The 20,552-nt window shown below is 52.2% G+C and overlaps 1 protein-coding gene across 3 annotated transcripts in view; it reads right to left on the bottom strand.

Moving 5' to 3' along the window:
- Positions 1 to 20,552, bottom strand: part of CHD6 (chromodomain helicase DNA binding protein 6) — a 92,961-nt gene that overhangs the window by 60,199 nt on the left and 12,210 nt on the right. Inside the window, exons 1-2 of one of the 3 annotated variants that reach the window (XM_055721638.1) lie at positions 4,924 to 9,993; positions 510 to 565 (exon numbers count right to left, since the gene is read on the bottom strand). The exons of 1 other annotated variant lie outside the window; for it this stretch is intronic. In XM_055721638.1, the coding sequence (XP_055577613.1) occupies positions 510 to 542 (33 nt within the window). In that variant the 5' untranslated portion in view covers positions 543 to 565; positions 4,924 to 9,993. Of the gene's footprint in view, positions 1 to 509; positions 566 to 4,923; positions 9,994 to 20,552 lie in introns of those variants that run through there. One more of the 3 variants, XM_055721637.1, reaches the window with a different exon arrangement.

Here is a 20,552-nt window from a genome sequence, read left to right as displayed (position 1 = left end):
TATGAACTGACGCGGCAATTCAGAAATGGAAGCTTGGTGCATTGGGATTATTTCCAAGCAAAGGAAGATTCCCTGGCCAAGCTCTCACAATCCCCCACAGATGTGGTCTTCCCCAACCTCCCTGCTGGTGTTAGTCCTGGAGTATCGTGTTATTAGCAGCAATCACAGCAAACAGGCAGTTTATATATGTAATGAGATTCAAACAGGAACCAGTATTAGCGACTTTGAGGGAAAGAAAGAGTTGCTCCTCTACCAGCAACAGAACCAAATTAAAAGCATTTCCATTACTGAAGAGAAACCCTATTTTTGTTCAATTGCCCACAATGGCCTCATCCGCTCTAGGCTGCAGCTGAGGTCAAATTCTGACATGCTGAGCTGTGGCCCTGTCTGGAAATGCAAGGCCCCCCCTGGCCTCCTTCCCACCACACACCAACTGCAACAATTCACACACAGGACATGGTCCCCAGGCCTTGCCAGCTGATTTGGGAGAAAGAGAGAGGGTCACAAACCTGCTGTTCTTTTTTCTGTATTTTCATTATCATCAAATCTGGGATGAATGTTATTTCTGCAAGACACAACACACAAAAATAATTCACAATAAAGAGACTGGTGAAACCGAGGTGCTCAACCTGTCCACATTATCCCTCCAAGAGGTCAAGCCCCGGTGCTGTTCAGAGCAACACAGCTACAGGAAATGTTCTCAGGGACCAACTTAGAGACATGTGCTCTGTTGAGCCTCGACAAGGACTCTGACCATAGATCTCCCCACAGCTGGATGCTACCCGAACCCCACTGGGCAAGACCAACCTTGCAGTGGCGGTCCCAGCATGAAGTGGTGCACCCAGGGCTAGAGGAGACGCACTCCACCTCCCCAGAGCCCCAGATCCACCCCAGGCACCCCTGAGAGATGTGTTGGATGTTGCCAACCCTGCAGCAGCAGAAGGAAGCAGTAAACAAACCAGCCTCTGCCAAGTAGCAATGACAGCAGAAAGAGATGTGGAGAGGATGCAGGAGCTTGAGGTGGCTGCAAGCCCTACTACCAAGGAAGAGCTGCTGCTAGGGGGATGAGGATGGAGTAAGCAAGGAGGAAGGAAGAGCCATGCTGGCAGACACCATCTCCCCAAAGAGCCGCAGCAGCCCTCGGAGCAGTGCTGGGGCAGGGCCAGCAGGCCGGCTGCCTCCTCAGGCCTGTGTCCCTGCAGTGCAGGAGGATCTGCAGAAGCGGCACCCACCTCGCAGCCCATAGGAGGAAGGGGGGCTTCTAGCAGAGGTGATTCCAGAGCAACCCCCCCGCCCCCCCCCCCCCCCCCCCCGCCAGGCCTGGCCAAAGGAGCTTCAGTTGCAAGTCCGGCTCTTAGCAGCACCTTAGTGTCGGAGGCAGAACTTCCTTCATGACCAGGCCCCTACGTTGTGCCCCACCAGAGGAGGGGGCCAACGAGGAATCTGCGGCCACACAGCACCCCGACAGCTCTCTGAGACAAAGACCATTCCCTCCGGCTCCCTGCACCACAGCTCAGCACCCTGCACCTGGTGGCAGTAGTCTGGCTCGGCCAGCAGCACCTTTTTGCTGGTCTCTCCCCAATAGCTGCAGCTCCCTGCAGGCACTGCCTGAGCACCCATGCCCGAACGCAGAGGCACGCCACGCCAGCAGTACACCCTCCGCCGGCTGCCATGTGCCCACAGGACAGGGCCCAGCTGGCGAGCAAGGCACACACCTGCCCAGGCCCAGCTGCTCCAGGTATTGGACATAGGCTGGCCACTACCAGCGGCAGGAGAAAACTGGGCCCACTGCCTCCCTCCCGCTGGTGCTGTCAGTAGAAAGGCCAGAAGTAACCCCGCCACACGCAGGGTCAGCACTGGAAAGGGCACCAATCCCGGGTGGACGGGGCATTGCTGCAGCTCCCCAGGATGCACATGCTCACCAGCTGTGACAGTTAAGGCGACACGGTGAGGTTATAGCTCCATGCCCTCTCCACAGCAGCCCCAGGCATGGCACACTCAACAGAGCTGTCAGGGTTTGCCCAGAGCCCCCTGCTCCAGGCAGCAGATGCCCTTTGGGGAGCCAACCCTGGGCAGTTGTCGGCTCCCACAGTGCCAACAACAGGCGCCTAAGAGCCCAGGAGTATTTGACAAGTGGGATTTAGACACAAATCCCACGAACACCTGCCTCTTGCTTCCCTCTCATACCATACAAACCCCACTCCATGCGCCACAGCAATGAGACAGTCTCCCCTGCTACTGCAGCTGTCAGATTCACTTGGCACAAGGGCACTGCAGGCAAGGCCCAGCGACTCCCCCAGCATGTCCCCCCTCCCCAGCAGGAGCACCCTGCTAGGCCCAGACCTTACCAAAACCCAGAGTCATTTCTCCCCTGACCTCACACCTCTCTTCGCAAAGGGGAGAGCCCAACGGGTTCTACAGGTGGGGAGCGCTTAGGCCACTGCAAGAGCAGACCAATTCTGCATGATGATGCTGGTCCATGGCTCACAACCACCACACCAAGGAGAAGAGGCAAAGGCTTCTAACTCTGATCCTGGCTACATGGCATGGGCCAGGCCAGCACTTCCCACGTCCAAGTCAAGCTTGGTGGCAGTAAGGCAAGGAAGCCCGTGCCACCCACTGAGTGGCAAGGACTTTGGTGGCATCTGTGGACAGGATGACACAGAACTTCCTTCTCGTGACTAAGCCTGCCAGCTCCTCCTGTACTCCTCCAAACGTGCCCCAGAAGAGCCTGGAGAACAAGGGGCTAAGCCAAGCTGGAAGATGCATGCAGCTGTAGCAGTGGTGCTCTCCAGGAAGGACCAGGCAGAAATTTCAGACCCAGTGGCCGCTGCAGCTCAGAACAATCCTGCCAGGCTCCAGCAGAGAGCAGTCCCATCCCAAGGGTTTGCTCAGAGCCAGAAATCTTGCAGATCTGGGTTCAGGTCAGCTTTCACAGAGGCCTCTGGGCTACAGGAGACTCCAAGGTGCTCAGCTTACCCCTCCTCACCAGCAGCATGCAAGCACACTGGCCTCCATCTGCCAGCCCCAGCGGGTGCCCAGCAGGTCCTGCCAGGGCCCATCCAGTCCCTCTCAGCTCCCAGGGCAGGAGATGCTCCTGCTCTGGCTGTGCTTCCCAGCCTTTCATTCACTGATTTTCTTCTGGACTAACCCAGAAGATGGATCCTGGGCCTTCGACCCCTGCTCCTACTCCAGCAGAGCCAGGGCCCCACAGTGGAGCACACAGGCAGTTTCACTGAGACCCAAGAGATGTCAGGGAAGGAGAAAAGCTCAGATGTTTGCAAGGCACCAATTCAGCACCACTTCTGGCAAGCAAAAGTCAAGATAAATACCTTGCTACAAGTTCCTCAGCACTGGGCTAGCCCAGGCTGGAAGTCTCTCATCACACGGCCTTACAAGAGCTTGCTCCCATCACTCAGGTCTAGATTTTCAGAGCCTTTTTTTTCCTTCTCATTAAAATAAAACAAACATCATCTATTGTGGATCACACACATTTAGTGGCCTAGGTCCCTGCTCGCTCACTGCCTTCTGTACAGTGGTAACACAGGCAGTTGCCAGCAGCTGAACAAGAAGGGCCAAAGGATGCCAGGAAGCTTGTTGCCACAGTGGGCAACTTGGCCCAATGCTGCTGCCTCCTCAGAGCCCAGGCAAGGGCTGCTGGACTCTGCTGCCATCAGCCTCAGTGGCTCAGTCCCACAGCCATCATCGGCTGCTATTTTCGCATCACACCTCTGTTACTTCACAGGTGCCAAATACTCAGGCTACAGTAGGATTCAGACCACGCAACACTGGGCCAGCAGGGCGATACCTGCAGGCAGGGAAGAGCAGCCAGTGCTACAAGCAAGCCGCACAGGGAACGAGCTTTAGATCAGCTATGCCTTCCTCCATCAGCAGGAAGCCAGACACCGGCTCTTTGCTAGGACAGCGAGCAGGCAGCTGGTGTATGTCACAGGTCCAGTGCTCCCAGGAGTGGCTGTACAGAGCAGGGATGTTCCTGGGCCCTCCAGCAGAAATGAGAGCCAGGATCCTGCTGCCAAAGCAGCCCTCTGCCTACAGCCTGCCATTCTCCTTCCCGGGGTACCTTGGGACCAGGCTGTGGCAGGGCAGGCTACCCATTCCTAATACCCATTTTTCCCAGGGAGTGCGTAAGGACTCATCTGCACACACATGACTCACGAACAGCTTTTATCAGGTTATAGTATCAGGGAAGGACTTTTGCAGTTCCCCGAGTGCAGCAGGCTGCAGACCACCCCTGGCTTTAAGGTGTTTACAAGGGGCACAGCAAAAGCCCAGCTGCTGGATTAGCCAAGCCAGAGCCAGCAGCACTGGCATACAGCGAAGGAGAAGCAGCTCTCAGCTAGCACTCTGGCACGCTCTGAATGAGCACTGGGACTAGAGGGGACAAGGGCACACGTTCAAGAAAGGACATGGGAGAGCAGAGCACAAGAAGAGGTTTCTCTGTGACCAAAGCAGACAGAGCTGTCACTTCTCGGCACACACCTTTCTTTCTACTCAGACTCACACCCACAGGTGAACTGTGGAAGACCACAACTGAACCTAGGGACGTGTCTTGTCCATTCTGCTACCAGCAGGATGCAGCTCACAGGCCATGTTCCCCCTCACCTAGGCAGCAAGGGCTGCACACAGCTGCAAATGGAGTCACTCTGGCCCTTGGCAGGGCAAGTGCCCAGGAGTCCTCACTGCAGGCCACAGCCCAGGACAGACTGTGCCCCAGAAGTGCTCAGCACAGGCCACAGTTGGCAAGGGACAGGCAGGAATGGAGTGGGAAGACCCTCCAAGAGACAGACCCTCCTCACCCAGCTCCCTCCCAAAGAGCCAGGAGGAAACATCTACAGGTCTGCCTTCTTCTGTCTGTCCCCACATACAGCAGCTTGAACGTGCCAAGCTCTACACAGCTATCACCTGCTCTGTTCACGTGCCATCGCAGGCAGAACCCAGCTGCTTCGCACAGCAAGCAGTGCCAGGGCCAGGCCAGGCCCAGGGCAGGGCAGTTCCACACTCAGCAGCAGTCCCAAACCATTAGCAGACAGGTCTTCATGTTCCGTCCTCTTGTTCCAACTGGTGACAGATGCACCCCCACCATACACCTCTGCATTTCCATAGCACTGAAGCCAGCGTGTGCATCTGTGTGGATAAAACAAGGCTGAGATACCAGTTAGACCCGAGGAGACAGTTTAACAGAGATACCTACTCTGACCATGTGCAAAGTCATTAGAGTGCCAATAGAGGCCCAGCAAAGTCATTGCAGGTACTAGGAGACAGTGCTTGGTCTCCTGTCTGCACACAGAGCTAGCCACAGTGAGGGGCTACCCTGTGAGGATGGCAGCTCCCCAGGTCCTCACAGGGCCCTGTTGCAGCTCCCAGGATGATGTGCCACCCTGGTTAGTGGAAAGCTGCATTAAACTCTGCTGGCCAGGGACCAGAGTCACTGCAGCAGCCAGACACCAGCAAACCTTGGGGCATTTAACACGTCATATTGTTCATAATCCTGTAAAGCAAGGATGTCCTGCCATCACTTCTTAGATGATAAGCTGGAGAGGAGGAAAGGAGACACATCCATGTCTGCATGGTGCTGTGGACTGCTTCTGCCCACTTCATCTAGAGCATCTTGCTTGGCCTCAGAGCCAGGAACTAACTCGTCCAGCATCCTGAAAGGAAACACACCACCTGCTAGGGAGCACCACCACACTGGCATGCCAATATATACATTGAGAACTCCATTTAACTAGCCATTTCCATGCTAATTAAGTATTTGCAGATTAAAGAGAAACTCTAATCTCACATAAGACAGCCCAATTTTCTAAATGAGCTTATGGTTTTCATATGGAGATCAACATGTTCTCACTAGCACATCATGCAAGTGCTCCAGGCTGCCAGATTCAGCTTTATTGCCACTGTCACAAGCGGGAAGTTTTTATTCTTCATGCTCAATTTTTTATGCCTTTTTAACCCAAGACAATGGATGCACATCTCACACCAGTGCTGCCAGCCTGCAAAACTCCCAGCACGAGGTGGTCACCATTGTTTTCAGCTGCCACAGCCAAAGGTAAGTCCTCCTTCATGAGGTCATGGTACTACCTCTGAAACCCGCTGCCACCGGGCACTGCACACAAGCGGCAAGCACACCAACATGGCACACCATGCTGGCAGGCTGACCATGCACTCAGGAGCTGTCTTGTCACATTTCAAGAGACAAGCAAACAGTACTGAAAGCCGTTTTGTCCCTCTACATAAGCAGACCAACTTGCTGTGGCATGGCTTCTACAAAGCATCTGTTGCTAGCAATGACATTTTCAGTACCACAGTTTGGGGCACATCAGGTTACTACCCTCCCCTCTTGGATTTATTTTTATTGTTCTAAAAGCGCAAGACATCCCTACACCAGACTGAATCCACATCATGCCAGTATTTCCTGTCACTCCTGCCTGAGCTCCTCCAGGAGTTGCAGCATCTGTGCATAAGCCAAAAATATCAGAAATTCCACATCTGAGCCAACACCAACCCGAAATGAAGCAGTGACCATGTGCTCTTCCCCTTCTGCCAGCCTTCCCACAAGAGCGGCCAGACTCCTCTGCAGCTGGAGGATTGATTTTCCCAGTTTACTGGCTGAGACTCACTAACATGTGGCTCAGGTACTCCCACAAACCTGCACACATAACCGTTCTGTGAAAGCAACCACAGCTCATTTCAGGGAGCAATCATCTATCTCATTTGTACACACAGCTTCATCAGCGCATGTCCCCATGGAGTGGTTCACCTCCATCTTCCATCAGAAATGGGAGAAGATCTTTTCAAGATGATCTTCAGGTGGAGGAGAAAAAGGGCCATTGAAAATGAGCTGAGAACAAAGGTAAGGAGAAGCCACAGTGGCCCAGATTAGTGAACCTGTAAAGAGACAGATCTTCTCCAGGGCTAGAGGAGAACTTTTAACATCCATTTCAAAAACACGCTAGCCAAGTTTGGGGGAGGAAGTCAATGTATCAAGGAAAAGGAATAAAGATCTACTGCGGTAACAGGGATATACCCAAGGGCATGTGTGAACTAGTCCATCTTGGCCTGGATTAGGCACAGCACTTGCAGGGCATCTGAGCTGGAGCCTACGAAGTGCAGAGCCTTGGCTTCAGTGTGTCACCCACTACCCATGTCACATGTTAACTCACTCATGTTAGCAGAGACAAAGGAAAAGAACATTTTGAGACCACAGCACTTGGGAGACACTGTGTGCTAGGACTGCTTTTCAGCACTATCATGTATAGCCCTGAGCAGCCCCAGGGACTGACTAAGACAAAGCCATCACAGATGGGCTGCTGCTGAGGATGCTTTTCAAGATCGTACCTGATAGAAAGTTGCATACATCCTGTTGCATGTCAGAAGGAGAGGAGGGTCCTGGAACAAAAGCCAAAGCACCTCTCCAAATTTTCCACCATACAACACTTATCCACACCACAGCATCCAGTTTCTTACTTCCTCAACACCATCTGCTGAAAATCTAACTGAGCAAACAAAATGCACACTTATGCACTCACCCTTAAGTGCAATCTGTGATTGATGCACAAGCTGGGCAACATAAGCAGAGCACCAGGGACTCCATTTGTACATGCAGCTGCTACACCACCATTAGACCAGGAAACATGCACTCCTGCACCCGGTCTGCAGACAGCCACTGAGGAGAATGAGAAGCACCTGGATGAGGCAGAGCCAGATGTTCTAGAGCAGCAGATACATCCTTCTGTACACAGCAGGAGCAGGTACCAAGTGTACAGCGTGCAACGAGTAGGTAGATTCATCCCTGACCACAGCAGAAAAGGTACCCCAAGCGCATGATCTTGGCAAGCAGGACTCAGCTAGTAGGACTAGCTTGCTCAAGAGAGCCAGCCACATCAGCTCTTGAGGGTCCTACTCTACTCAGCTGCCTGTTCTGGGCACCCCACAGGAGAGTGCACTTCTGCAAACACAACAGTGGGCAAAGGGTGTTCAGGGCACCCTCTGCACTGTCTCCCATGTGCCAGGCAAGGATTTTACAGCTATACATAAAAAGCTCTGAAGCATGGAAATTAAGCAGCAGGTGCTCAGACAATACCTTGACAGGATCAAACCACCTCAGAGAGGCAGGTTCACATGGGTTGCAGTTCTCCCCACACCTTCCTCCATCGTTTTAAACCACCATGTTCCCTTGAAGTTTGCTGCCCAGCTGATGCTCCAGCCTGGGCGTGTATGTTCCCTCTCCCCAGACATCTTCCAACAGCCAAGCTATGGCACTATTCAACACCAAAGCTCCTGTCAGGGCCGTCCATATGTCACACAGCATGTGCGCTTCAGAGAGCCTCCTCTCGCAGCTGTCCCCCAAGCTCCCATGAAGGCCAGCACTGGAACAGGAAGCTTGGCTTTTTGCACCTATCTTGCTTCTCTCCTCCTATTATTTTATATTATATTTATATCTCAGATAGGGGGGTAAAAAGAGCAGGCAGGCAGCCCCACACTGCAAAACCAGGCGGAATGCTGTGTGCAGCTCGGCCCTGGCTCTCTGCTACTGCTCTGCATGCCTGAGGCTGTGCTTTGAGGAAGGCCAGCCTGAAGTCAGAGGACTGATGCTGAAAATAATGCGGCACTCGCCCTTTCTGCACTCAACCCCCAGGAAAATCCAAGACAAAACTCTGCTTGGGGTGATTAAGCAATTTCACAGCACATCCAATGCTTGCAAGAGCTGGCATAACTGACAGCAAATGGGGCAAATTCAGGAGGCTAGGGAAGGCTCAGGGAAGTCTGTACCCAACAGTCCGCAAAGAAGAGCTCCTCTCCAGATATGTCTGTCCAGCACAGGGGACACTGGGACCCTGTCCAGCATGCCACTGCATCTCACTTCAGAGCACAATACTCAGAGGAGGTCCCCAGCCAGTCCCCAGCAGCCAGCCCCACCAAGAACAGCTTCCACCCTTTTAGCTCCAACTGTGCAGAGCCATCCCCCAGCAAAAAGTATCCCAGCTCTTTTACTCAGCCTCCAGAAGCACATCCCCAGATGCGCTGCCTGCCCAGAGCAGGGGCCAGCCCAAGAGAACATTTCACAGCCCCTCTGTGAGTCTGACCTACCCCGGCAGAGTTACTGCAAGGTCAGGCAGATCCAGCAGACTTTGTTCTCAAGCCCACATCTGCCCAAAGAGCTGAACATGTCCTAAATATCACTGTTACCATCCAATCTGAGAAGTCCTCAGGCCAACAGTAGGTCTGGTTAACAGACATCTGTGGCAGAGCCCTCTGAGTGTGCCCCAGTGCCCTCACCGGCACCCGCCTGCAGCATCTCCCACATAGCCATTGCAATGACACATGAGGCTCATGGAGAAACTCTGCAACACTGTTGGGACCCCAAGGCTGTAAGACATGTTGCAAGTCACAGTGCTGGAAGCAGGAAACCTAGAAGACAAACTGTCACAGGACACCAAAGAATCCCTAGTATGTGGCCTGCAAAAATAGTTACAATGCTAGCTTGCCTGCAACAGTGTTAAAACACGCAGTTCTTCAGGGTCTCCACCCACCAAATAGATCTCAGATAACCTCAGGCATACGCCATAGCAGGCTCAGTCACGACTCAAAGAAGTCCTCCAAATTAATAAGATAAGCATAATTTTGGCCAGGTTTTGAAACTTTGAAGACAACAAACTCTCAAACAATGTTCCCTAATACTAGTTTCATTTACATACTGCATAGCTAGTGGTCTGTTACCACAGCAAGCAGCATTGCTCTGCTGCTTCAGTCAGCCTGGGAAGACATCTGCTGCAACACACACCTCCTAACCTTTAAGCTAAGAACAACCAGGAGGAATATCAAGATGCAGTGGCTAGGGGTGCACCAAGGTCCAAGACAGACACTAATCATGGGCCAGCCCCCATAACCTTGCTTCCAAAACCGACATTACTACAGAAGAATAAATAATTTCTAATCTCATCACCTTGCATGATAGTGATGGTGAGGTCTGCATGAAGTTTGCTCATACATCCAGCTCATTTTAGGAACTGCAGCTCTTCAGGCAGCATGGACAAGCCTGTGCACATGGGAACGTGCACTGCAGGAGCGGGTGCTGCCAAGGAAGCCCAGCACTGAGGGCTGCTAATGGGGCACTGCTGGAGCAGGTGGCTGGCTGGGTGACTGCTCACAGTCCAAGCTACTATGTATGTGTTCCCTCCAGAACCCAGCCCAGGTTCCAGGGGTGCACAGCCCCCAACCCAGGACCCTGCCCAAGCCAGCTGTTAGCTCCAAGAATAGCTCAGATCAGCTGCAGCGGATCAAGTAATTGTCTCAGGATGGGAAGCACCAACTATTTTCAGCTTTCTGGGAGCATTGCTGGGCTGGGGGTGAGCAATTGCAGGGGAGGAAGAGTGCTAGCCACCCAGCCCAGCAGGAGGAAGAGTTTGCAGCTTGTTACACTCTTTCAAAGTCTTGTTTTTCCCAAGAAAAGGAAAGGGTTTCAATAAGAGTTTAAATCTCAGACTTGCTTTTTTGAAACAATTTTCCAGACTCAGAGGCTGCAGTTTCAGACCAGGAAAACAAAATATGCAGATTTTCCCCCAGAGGCACAATCCTGACATCTCCCACACACCCACCCCGCCCAGAGCAGCTCTTCCCCAGGCCACTGGACACAGCAAGGGCCATGCAGCACTGTGGGCCAGGCTCCGAGGGGGCAGCCTGGGTCAGAGCTGGCCTCAGTGCTTGTACCCCTCATCACAGGCATGCAGCAATCTGCTGTTAGCTCCTTTGCTGTGAAACCTTTGCAGGTCACCTTTAAAAGCCACATAAAAGCCCTAAAACTACTTTACAGGCTGCAGTATTAGCTGTGCTTATAAAGACATTCTTTAGGGCAGCTTGCGATGCTACCTCCAGAGAGCACTACCGCTCCCACACCTGGGCAGCAGCAGGAGCTCCCCACCCCACTGAGTAGCACCTCTCCCTCCTCTCCAGGAGCCTGGGATCTGAGGTGCTCATGGGTCTTGGCTGCATTTCAACCACACCACCTCACATCTCAAGAGGATTCCACAGATGGAAGCAGTCAAAACCCTGAAAATGCTACAGTGAAGGTTGCACAAGCACTATTAATTGAACTTCTGCAGGCAGCTCTTCCACCAGAAAAACCTTGCCCACCAACACTGCACGGTAGCAGCAATGCCAGAATCCAAATCCAAAGCCTGGATCCTAAACTAAGAAGGAGCAGCCTGTCTGTACTAGCATCTGCATCCTTCATCAGCCCTGCAGACAGGAGGAGGCACGGCTGCTGTGCCATCCCCTGAGAGCGAATGAGAAGGAAGGGGGAAAAGGGAAGCGAGTTAATGTTGCACAACCCCTGTCCCAACTGTTCAATTTTGAAATAGCAGTTTTCTGACTTTTAAAAAAAAAATCCAGAAATTTGCACATAAAATTTTAAGGTACCAGGAAAGGAACTACAGCTAACCTCAACTCTGTTCTTTTACTAGCAAGCCTGAGGAATGGGACCTCCAGGTGCACAGGCCAGCCAGGGTGAGCGGGGCTGCAAAAGCATTGCCAAAGCAAAGTGGGAGCTGCCAAAACACCTGGCCTTGGGAGAAGACTCATCTGGCAGCCTTGTCTGGGGTCTGATATAAAAATAAGGTTAGGGTTGAGAGAAAGACGAAAGCTGCAGTCCAAGAGGGGCTTGAAAGGGCTCACTAGGAGAAAGTAGGGGCTGCTAAAAGACCTGGGCTTGCAGAAACCTTCCACAAGAATGACCTTGTCCAATGCTGAGTCGTAAGATTAGGGCCGCGATAATGCTGAGACAAAATCCAGAGCTGCATCTAGAGTGGAGGTGGAAAGGGGCTGCAAAAGTATCTGGCAGCTGCCAAGAGACCTGGGCTGGGAGAAGTCACTGGTCCAGGTAATCAGTAGGATATTTCTCTATGGCTTCCCAGGAAAATCAGGGTTATGGCTGAGAAAAAGAAAATCCAGAAGTGCAGCAGCAGCAGGGCAAGGGACGGCTCACTGAAGCAAAATGGGGGCTGCAAAGAGGCCTCACCTTGGAAGGGAGAAAGCCTTCATGAGGGAAATGGCTGGGGGGCTTGGCCAAGGCTCAGCTGGAAAACTAGGGTTAGAGTTCAGAGAAAGAGAAAGCCTAAAGCTCATGTGGGGCTGGAAAGGGACTGCCAAAAGGGAAAGGGGCTGCCAAGACAACTGGGCTGGAAAATGGCTCAGAGGCCTTCCCTACCACTCAGCTGGAAAACAGCTCCTAGGGTCAGGGTCTGGACTGAAAGGTTACGCTTGCAGTTGTGGTTGGACAGGAAAGGGGCTGCCAAGAGACCTGGGGTGTGAGACACTTCCTGCCACGCAGTGCCTGGGGGGCTCTTCCTTACACGGGTTCAAGTTAGGAAGCAGAAAGACTGGTGTTATCGCTGGAGCAAAGCTGGAAAGGTGCTGTCAAAGTCAAGGGTCCTGGGCTGAGAGAAAGCTTTGGTGTGCGCAGTGGGTTAGGGGTCTTCCCTACAGTTCTTCACAAAAGCTAAGAGTTAGGGTTGAGTGACAGAGAGAGCTTAGAGCTGAGCCTGAGCTGGGGCTTCAACAGCCAAGCAGAGGCTACCAAGTGAGCTGGGCTGGGTCTGAATTTTCATCCGGGCAATGGCTGTGGGGCCTTTTCTATTGTTCTGTGGGAAAATGAAAGCTATAGCCAGGGTTAGGGCAGAGAGAGAGAGAAAGCCTAGAGCTGAATTGGACTGTGGCTGGAGAGAGGCTGCCAAAGCCAAGTAGGGGCTGCAAAGAGACCTGGGCTGGGAGAACTCTTTCATCTGGGTTTCCACGTCCAAGGCTCCAATGCAAAGTGAGAACTAGGGTTAAGGCTGACAGAAAGCAAAAGGCTAAGGTTTCAGCTGGAACAGGGTTAGAAATGGGCTGCCAAAGATTATTTTAGGTTGCCAACAAACCTTGGTTGGGAATCATCTTTTGTACAGCAGGTCTTGTCAAAAGGTTCAGCAATAAAATTAAGGTTAGGGTAACAATGATGAAAAGGGAAAGCCTAAAGATGCAGCTGGAGCAGGGATGGAAATGGGCTGCCAAAGCAAAGAGGGGGCCTGCAAAGAGACTGGGGCTTAGAGAAACCTTTTGTCTGGAAAATGGCTCAGCAGCCTTCTCTACAGCTTCCCCTGACATGGGAGAGTTAGGGTTGAGAGAAAGCTTGGAGCTGCAGAGAGGGGCTGCCAAAAGGAAACAGCAGACATGCACTAGGAGAAGTCTCTGGGTCTGCAAACATGGCTTCAGGGCCATGTCTGCTCATTCCCAAGAAAACGAAGGCTAGGGATAGGACTGAAGGATAAGGGCTGTTGTTGGAGTAGGGCTGGAAAGCAGCTGCCAAGACACAGGATGGGGGAAATTTTTACCTGTGCGATGCCTGGGGATTCTTAGTCTAAGGTGCAGCAGGAGAATGAGGACTAGGTTTGAGAGAAGGATGACTTCTCCATTTAAGGTAACACAAAGACAGTCATGGTATCAGGCTTCTGCCCTACTTCATTCAGGTAGGTGCAAAGAGAATAGAGCACAGTGACAAACAGCATTTTTTTAAATCAAATGATTGTTTTCGGAGGCTGGTGCTTTGCTGAGGCTGGCTGAATTTTTACAAGAACAGGTAAAAGATCAAACTTTGCCTTTTTCCTCTTTCTCAAATACAACATCCGTTCTTGTTGAAACCTTACAAAAAAGCCAGCCTGAGGCACTGCAAAGATTTGCACTGCAAAACAGTGAGACAAGGATCATGCCAACTGCACAGAGGAGCTTCATCACGGAGAGCACCAATACCACCTAAAGATTGAATTACGCTAAAATGTATCATGCGGGAATGAACTGTAATTAGACTGGCCCACAAGTCTGACCATCTCCACAGCCAACGAGCTGAAAACGTAGCATGTCTTAACAAGCAAAAGAGGACTGTGCCCACAGGTTACATACTCCAGAGCCTGCAACAGGATGAATCTGCACTATCCAAGTTACTCCCAGTTGATGTCCTACCTGCCCTTTAGGAGCATCTGCTGGCGAGCTTCTCACATCTGAAATGCCAGTTGATTTTGCAGTGCATCCAAAAAAAAAAAAAAAGGCTATACTAATATAAGCTCGTTGATCACCAAAAAAGGTATCCTCCATGTAACAGAGGAGGTGAGGATCAGCCAAACAGGGCCAGTTCTCAGGGTCCCAACAGGACAAATACTTCACTGGAACAGCACAGAGGGATGATGCTTTGGTTCAGTTTTAGGCCCCTTACTACAAGACAGACATGGAGGTGCTGGAGCCTGTCTGAAGGAAAGCAATGAAGCTGGTGAAGTGTTTATAGAACAAGTCTGTAGAGGAGCAGCTGAGGGAACTGGGTTTAGCCTGGAGAAAACGAGCCTCAGGAGAGACCTTATCACTGTCTACAACCACCTGAAAGGAGGCTGTAGCAAGGTAAGTGTCAGTCTCTTTTCCCAAGTTAACAAGCAATAGGATGAAACTGCCTCAAGTTGCACCAGGGGAGGTTTAGATTGGATAAAAGGAAAAATCTCTTCACCAAAAAGGTTGTCAAGCATTGGAACAAGCTGCCCAGGGAAACGATTGAGTCACCAGTTCCTGGAGGTGTATAAAAGACATAGACACAGTGCTTAGGGACACAGTTTAGTGGTGGGCTTAGTAGTGTTAGGTTTATGGTTGGACTCGATGATCTTAAGGGTCTTTTCCAACCTAATGTGATCCTATGGATTATAAAATCTGGGAACAGTCCCCAAAACCAGTAAGGCACATGGCACAGTCTGAGGCTGCCCTTGCCTTTCCCTTGGGGACACATCCAGCCTTCCCTCTCCCCAGCTCCTGCACATGCTCCCAAGATACCCACACAAGCACTAACAAGGATGGGCCCCACAGATGGCTTTAGACATACAATCTCTGATCGCAGGCTGACATTCCGCCATTGCAGATTTTCACTGATATCCCTTCAAGCATTCTGTGTCCCAACATGAACAGATGCTCCAACAGCCCCTCAGTCACACCAAGGCACTTTGAAAGTTTATTCATGGCCTTTATTTGAAGCGCAACTTTAATTTCCTGCAGGGAAATCACATCTGCAGCATGGCAAGGAAGGTGGGAGCCAGCAGCTCTGAACGCAGCCCTGCTTTTGCTTTGCCTTCACTTCCAAGCTCTGTTCCCCTGGCTACTACCTTCAAGCCCTGCCCTCCCCTCTCTCCTCTGACTGCCCCAGTGCGCCCAGGCCCCCACACAGCTGTACACAGCTGTAGCTCAGAGGCTCCTCCAAGGCCAGCTCAGCCCTGCCTGTTCCCCCCACGTAGTGTCTGCAGGCTTATCACCACAACTCGAAAGGACTACAAACTCAAGTCAAAGCAGAGGCCTGCCTCAGCATCTGCAGAAACTGACAGCATTTGCCCAAGAAATCTCCTTATTCAGCACAGCAGAGGTTTTTTGTTGTTGTTTTTACTGTATTTGAGCACATCCCTGCAGTACAGTGTGATGTTCAGCTGCCTGAGAGAGGCAGGTGGCTTCCTTCTTCAAAGGGGAAAAAGAACAGATTTTATCTGTAGAAATAAGCTGCAGCCAGGAAACAATGTGTGCAGTTAAAACAAAAATCAACACCCAGCCATCAGGTCCTTAGAGACCTGTCGATTCTCTCCAGAAGGATGAGTGAAAGGGGCATGTGGGTTTCTCCAAGGGAAGAACAAAGCACAACAGGAGCTGGGATTCAAAGACCAAGCAATGCTCACAACCCACCTCTTGAAGTACAAGGGGCACCCACAGGTGCATGTGGGCATGTCCACCTATGTGCCAGAAACACTAGTGATAATACACTCAGCAACCTGCAGTCTTTCTTTTCACTGTCCAAGTACGAATTCTGCAGCAAAGCCCCTCCAAAGCTGCCACAGCAAACAGCAGAAACAGGAAGCAGCCTTGGGTTGCAGCCACAGGCACCACGAACCACAGCCACTTCTAAGGTGATGTGTGCCATTACATGAAACATTTCAATTCCAATTTTCAGACCACAGCCACAGCAAACATTCACTCACACAACCAAGCCACTTAGCACCCTGCACGAGCATTCCATATCTCAATGAAGTGATAAAAATCCACCAAAAATACTGCATTTGCTTTTCAGCAGGTCTCTGGGATACTTGGATCCCAGGCAACAAGTGAGAGCCCCTGATACCCGCTCTTGAAGCAAAGCAAGCTGGGTCCAGAAGGAGCACAGTCTGCCTGCACTGTGGCTGAGAGAGCACACAGTGACGCTGCAGGCTCACAACACTATCTTAAATCACTCTGAAAACACAAGCTGGGGTACATGCCTCAGCTGCCCACCCTCACCAGGAGCTAAAAGCCCTCATTTAGAGATCAGTGGTTTTCCCAGACACTTTTTTTACACAGCAGACCGGAAGATGAACTTGTTCTGTGGTTCAGAGATATTCAAGGGGTACACAAGCCTCACACTTCAGGCTGAAGGCCGTTCTGCTTATTACAAACCAGAGAAGTACTCTAGAACAGTATATCCAGCTCCACACATTCTCACTCATTCCCCAAACTAGCTGGCACTGGACCCACTGGAGATGCACCCTGTCTGCCAGCCATGCTTCCTGTGGCCCAAGGGCCCCCTCCCCAGGCACAGCACAGCAGGCTCAGGGTCCGGGGACATGCCCAAGAACGAGGTCTCACTGCAATCAGCTCCTCTGAGATCGAAGAATCAAAAACTGTCCAGCCTCTATCTGTCAGCAGACTTGTGGTGACACTTCATTCCAGATGAGGGGTGCAAGCCTCACTCGCCTCCTCAACATCATGTGGCCTTTCTCCTCCCTCCTTTAGTTTTGATTACAGAAAGGATCCCTTGAAAATACAGATTCTAAACAGGCACAGCACTTTGCATCCAGCCCCAAAGGACAAGCAGGAAGGCAGCGAGACAGAGAACTGCACAGCTGTGCCATGAAATTACTGATTTTCAGACAAAGCAGGTCTGCTCCACTGAAACACCTCAGGAAGTGCTGCATCTCCTCAGCGTCTGGGCACAGCTTGAAGGAAAAAGAGATTAGTCAGGGGTGCCAGGTCCAAACCTGCTGCCCTGCTGGCCTGCAGCTAGCCCAGGTAGAGCCAGGGAGGCTCAGCACACCCTTGCTGCTCTGCTACCAGGAGATGTGCTGATCTGCCCTGAGAAAGGCTGGCAGAAGTCAGAGTACAGACTGATGAGAAGGTTCAGACCTCACTAGAACAGGAACCAGCACTCCCAGCAGCACAGAGCTGCCACCAGCTCCCACAGCCACAGCACACAGGCCTTGCCTATCCCTTCCAGACACAAGGCAGCAACAAAGGGCATGACACAATGGTGCAACCAAGAACTTTCAGAAGAGTGTCTCACAAGTAAAGGGTCCTGCTCTTTCTTTTGCTCCACACCACCAACCCCTATGTCAGCATCAGCAGCTGTCCTTATCTGTACACACCACTCTGTGGTGGTGGGGACATGCCCATTGCCTCACACGAGCTGCAAAATGAGGTTTTTTTTAGGGGAAAGAGGTGTTGCTCCAGCCCAGCAGCCTGAGAGCTGCTCTGCTCCCCACCACCGCTGTCACTGTGGCAGTAGCCCTTGGCTCAACCATGGAAAAGCAGAGTCTCATGCCTGACAACAAACCTTATAGCCTTCAGGAAAGGGTTGAGTAGTCAGCAGCCATTCCCTACCACGCAGAGGTGACACCAAGCCATGTCATTTTTCTATCAGGGTCAGGCATCATGTCAGGCCTCTGCAGAGCTGAGGCATTAATACTGCTGCTCCAGCAGGAACTCCTAGAGTCCTGGAACTTTGCACTGGTCAGAGGCACAGTATCTCACGACGTACCCCATCCCACAGACTGGGGAGCCTCTTGCATCAGCACACTGACCAGAAGTGTGTTAGGCCAAGCTGGATCAGTGTGGTGGGGGTAAGGGACCAGCCTTGGCAAGCAAACACGAATCATTCCCAAAGGAGCAAGGGTGCCTGTTGTGCACCTGAAGACAGATGGGGGAAATAAACACTGTCCATTGCTTGCCAAAAGGTTTGCTGCATTGCTCTGCTACCCCTGCCCTAATCACTAGGAGCACTACAGAGTAGCAGATAACTACTAGGCCAGGACTGACGGACTCTGGCAGGCTCTCCCAGGCAAGATGGAGTAGAGGTCCCCAGGGTCTGCCAGCACCTGCCCATCAAAGAGGCCTCCAGAGCACTCTCCACCCTCAGTAGCTTTGTGTTGGCATGGCAGACACCAAGCCTGAGGACAACCAACCGCGGCCCAGGCATCAGCGACCCTCCCTACTTGATGCATCCATGCCACAGGTGAGCAGCAGGAGAGGAATAGCTGGGACAGACAAAGCAGAACTCAGAGCCTGCACTGTCCCTCATCCACTTGGCTCGACCAAAGGCACCGAACAGCAGAAAGAGAGATATCTGCAGTCCCCTGGTGCTGTTTGATTCTCACTACCTTATCAATTCCTGTTTCCAGGCAGGGCTGCATGGACGTGTCTCAGCCAGCAGAGCTACCGGAGCCTGAAGCCTGAGTATCTGTGGTGCAACCCAGAGGGACTCAGGCAACTACATTCCTGTGGACTGCATGGAGAAGGGGTTCTGCAGAGACATCACCCCACCATCGGATTTCGAGAGGTGCTCCTGCTCACTCGAGGAGATCTAGGCAGGGGAGACAAGCACTGACAAGGCAACCGCCTGTAAAACACTGAAGGGGTAGAGCTAGGGGAGGGAGAAAGAGAAATATGGCACAAGAGTGACACTTCTCTCCCTGGCTCCTCCCAACCTACTCTCAGCAAGCTGAATTAGGGAGGGCTGTGTGGCCCAGCAAAGCCTCCTCTGCTGGACAAAGCAGCAACCCAGCCAGCTGCTCCTCCACAACATGCTCAGTCACCCAAGAGCTTCTCTGTGGGATACCCTTTGAAGGAGGTATCCAGCCCCCATCAGAAGCCACCCGTCTGCAGGCTGTCACGCAAGCAGCCTGGCAGCCCAGAACCCATCTCTCTCCCCACAGTCTGCTGCAGCAGGATTTGTTTATGTGTCTGCAGCTGCTCCGTGCATTCGCCATGGGAATCCAGGCTGAAACTCCAGCCGCGTCGAGCAGAGAAGCAGCCTCCCCACCTCCCCTCTGCGCAGCCTCGCAGCTCGGCGAGCATGCGGAGCCCAGCAGGCAGAGTGCTGCAGGGGGCACAAGCCCCTGGAAACAGGCCTGCCAGAGCGGTGAGCCGCATTCCCAGCTCTCCGCAGTGCCTCCCCCACATCCTGCCTCCAGCCCTCCACTGGGGGTAGAGAATGCAAATCTTGGGTTGTAATTTTTCCAAGTTAAAAATAACCCAGTAGTTTAGTAAGAGAGAAGCAGCAGCAGCGAGGCAGGGGGCTGGGGAGCCTGTGAGCTTGCTGCGAGGCAGCCACGGCATATATTTTTCCTTCCCAAGCAGAGGCTGCGGAGAGGCAGCCTCCCAGCTCTGCGCACACAGAAAGCAAGACCCATTCAGCATCCCAACTGCAGAGGCTTCGCTAAGCGGCCAAATGCTCTTTCTTTCAGAGCTGCCCTAATGCTCCCTGGCCCAGACAGGAAGGGCACAGGCCCCAGTTCCCTGAGCAGGACACACTGCAGGATGAAGGAAGCAAGGGGAGAAAGCAGCATACAAACAGGTCCAAATAACCCAAAGTCGGGGAGCAAACAGCCCTCAGGTGAGTGCACGTATCCAGGGCAGGCCAGGCAGAGCATCACACCAACAGCCAGCCCCAGAGGAGTCACATCTGTGCTCCAAGCAATTTTCTGTTCTGAAAATATTTTAACCTTTAAACAAAGAAAGCAGTGGGGGTAATTAACCATGTTCTCTGTGAGGCCAGGAGAGCCAAGAGGTCTGCCGATGACACCCAGTGCACATGGCAATCCTGCCAGCCAAGCCATGCAGAGCCTTCCCAGAACACCCAACTACACCACCAGGGAAAAAGCAACAGACCTTGACAGGCAAGCAAGAAATAGCCACAACCTCCTTCCCACTTGCTCCATGTGACAAGGAATACAGCAGTGCTGCACAGCATTCGCCCTGCAAAATGCATGCTCAGTACCAACACTTCTGCTCCCAAGCCCTCCCAGGCAAGCTCGCAGCTGTAAAATGACAGCCGCGTCAGAGACCCCAGGGAGACACTTGGGACTGTGCCACTGCCTGTGCACAGAGGATGCTCTGTTGGCACCCAACAAGCAAGAGAGCACATGCAAGCTGGCTACAGCCCCTGGTAACGCAGCTTCAGTCAGCTGTACTTCATGACTCTCATGACAAGCTCACATGGCAGAAACAGCAATAGCTCCTTCTTGGAGAGTTTTCAAATGCAGCTCCTAACCCAAGACCATAACCACAATGACCTTCAGCAGTTATTTCAAAGCTGCACATTGCCACAGGGCTGAGAACTGAGGACTCACTTTGACGAGCAGGGACCAACAGCACAAGGGGAGAGAAAACGACAGAATGGCTGGAAACACCTTTGGTTTTGTTCAGCACAGGCACATCATGACACACAAAGCCATGTCTGG

The sequence above is a fragment of the Falco cherrug genome, chromosome 10 (assembly GCF_023634085.1).
Source record: "Falco cherrug isolate bFalChe1 chromosome 10, bFalChe1.pri, whole genome shotgun sequence".
In the NCBI taxonomy this organism is placed as follows: Eukaryota; Metazoa; Chordata; class Aves; order Falconiformes; family Falconidae; genus Falco; species Falco cherrug.
This window is presented reverse-complemented; position numbering and strand designations above follow the sequence as displayed.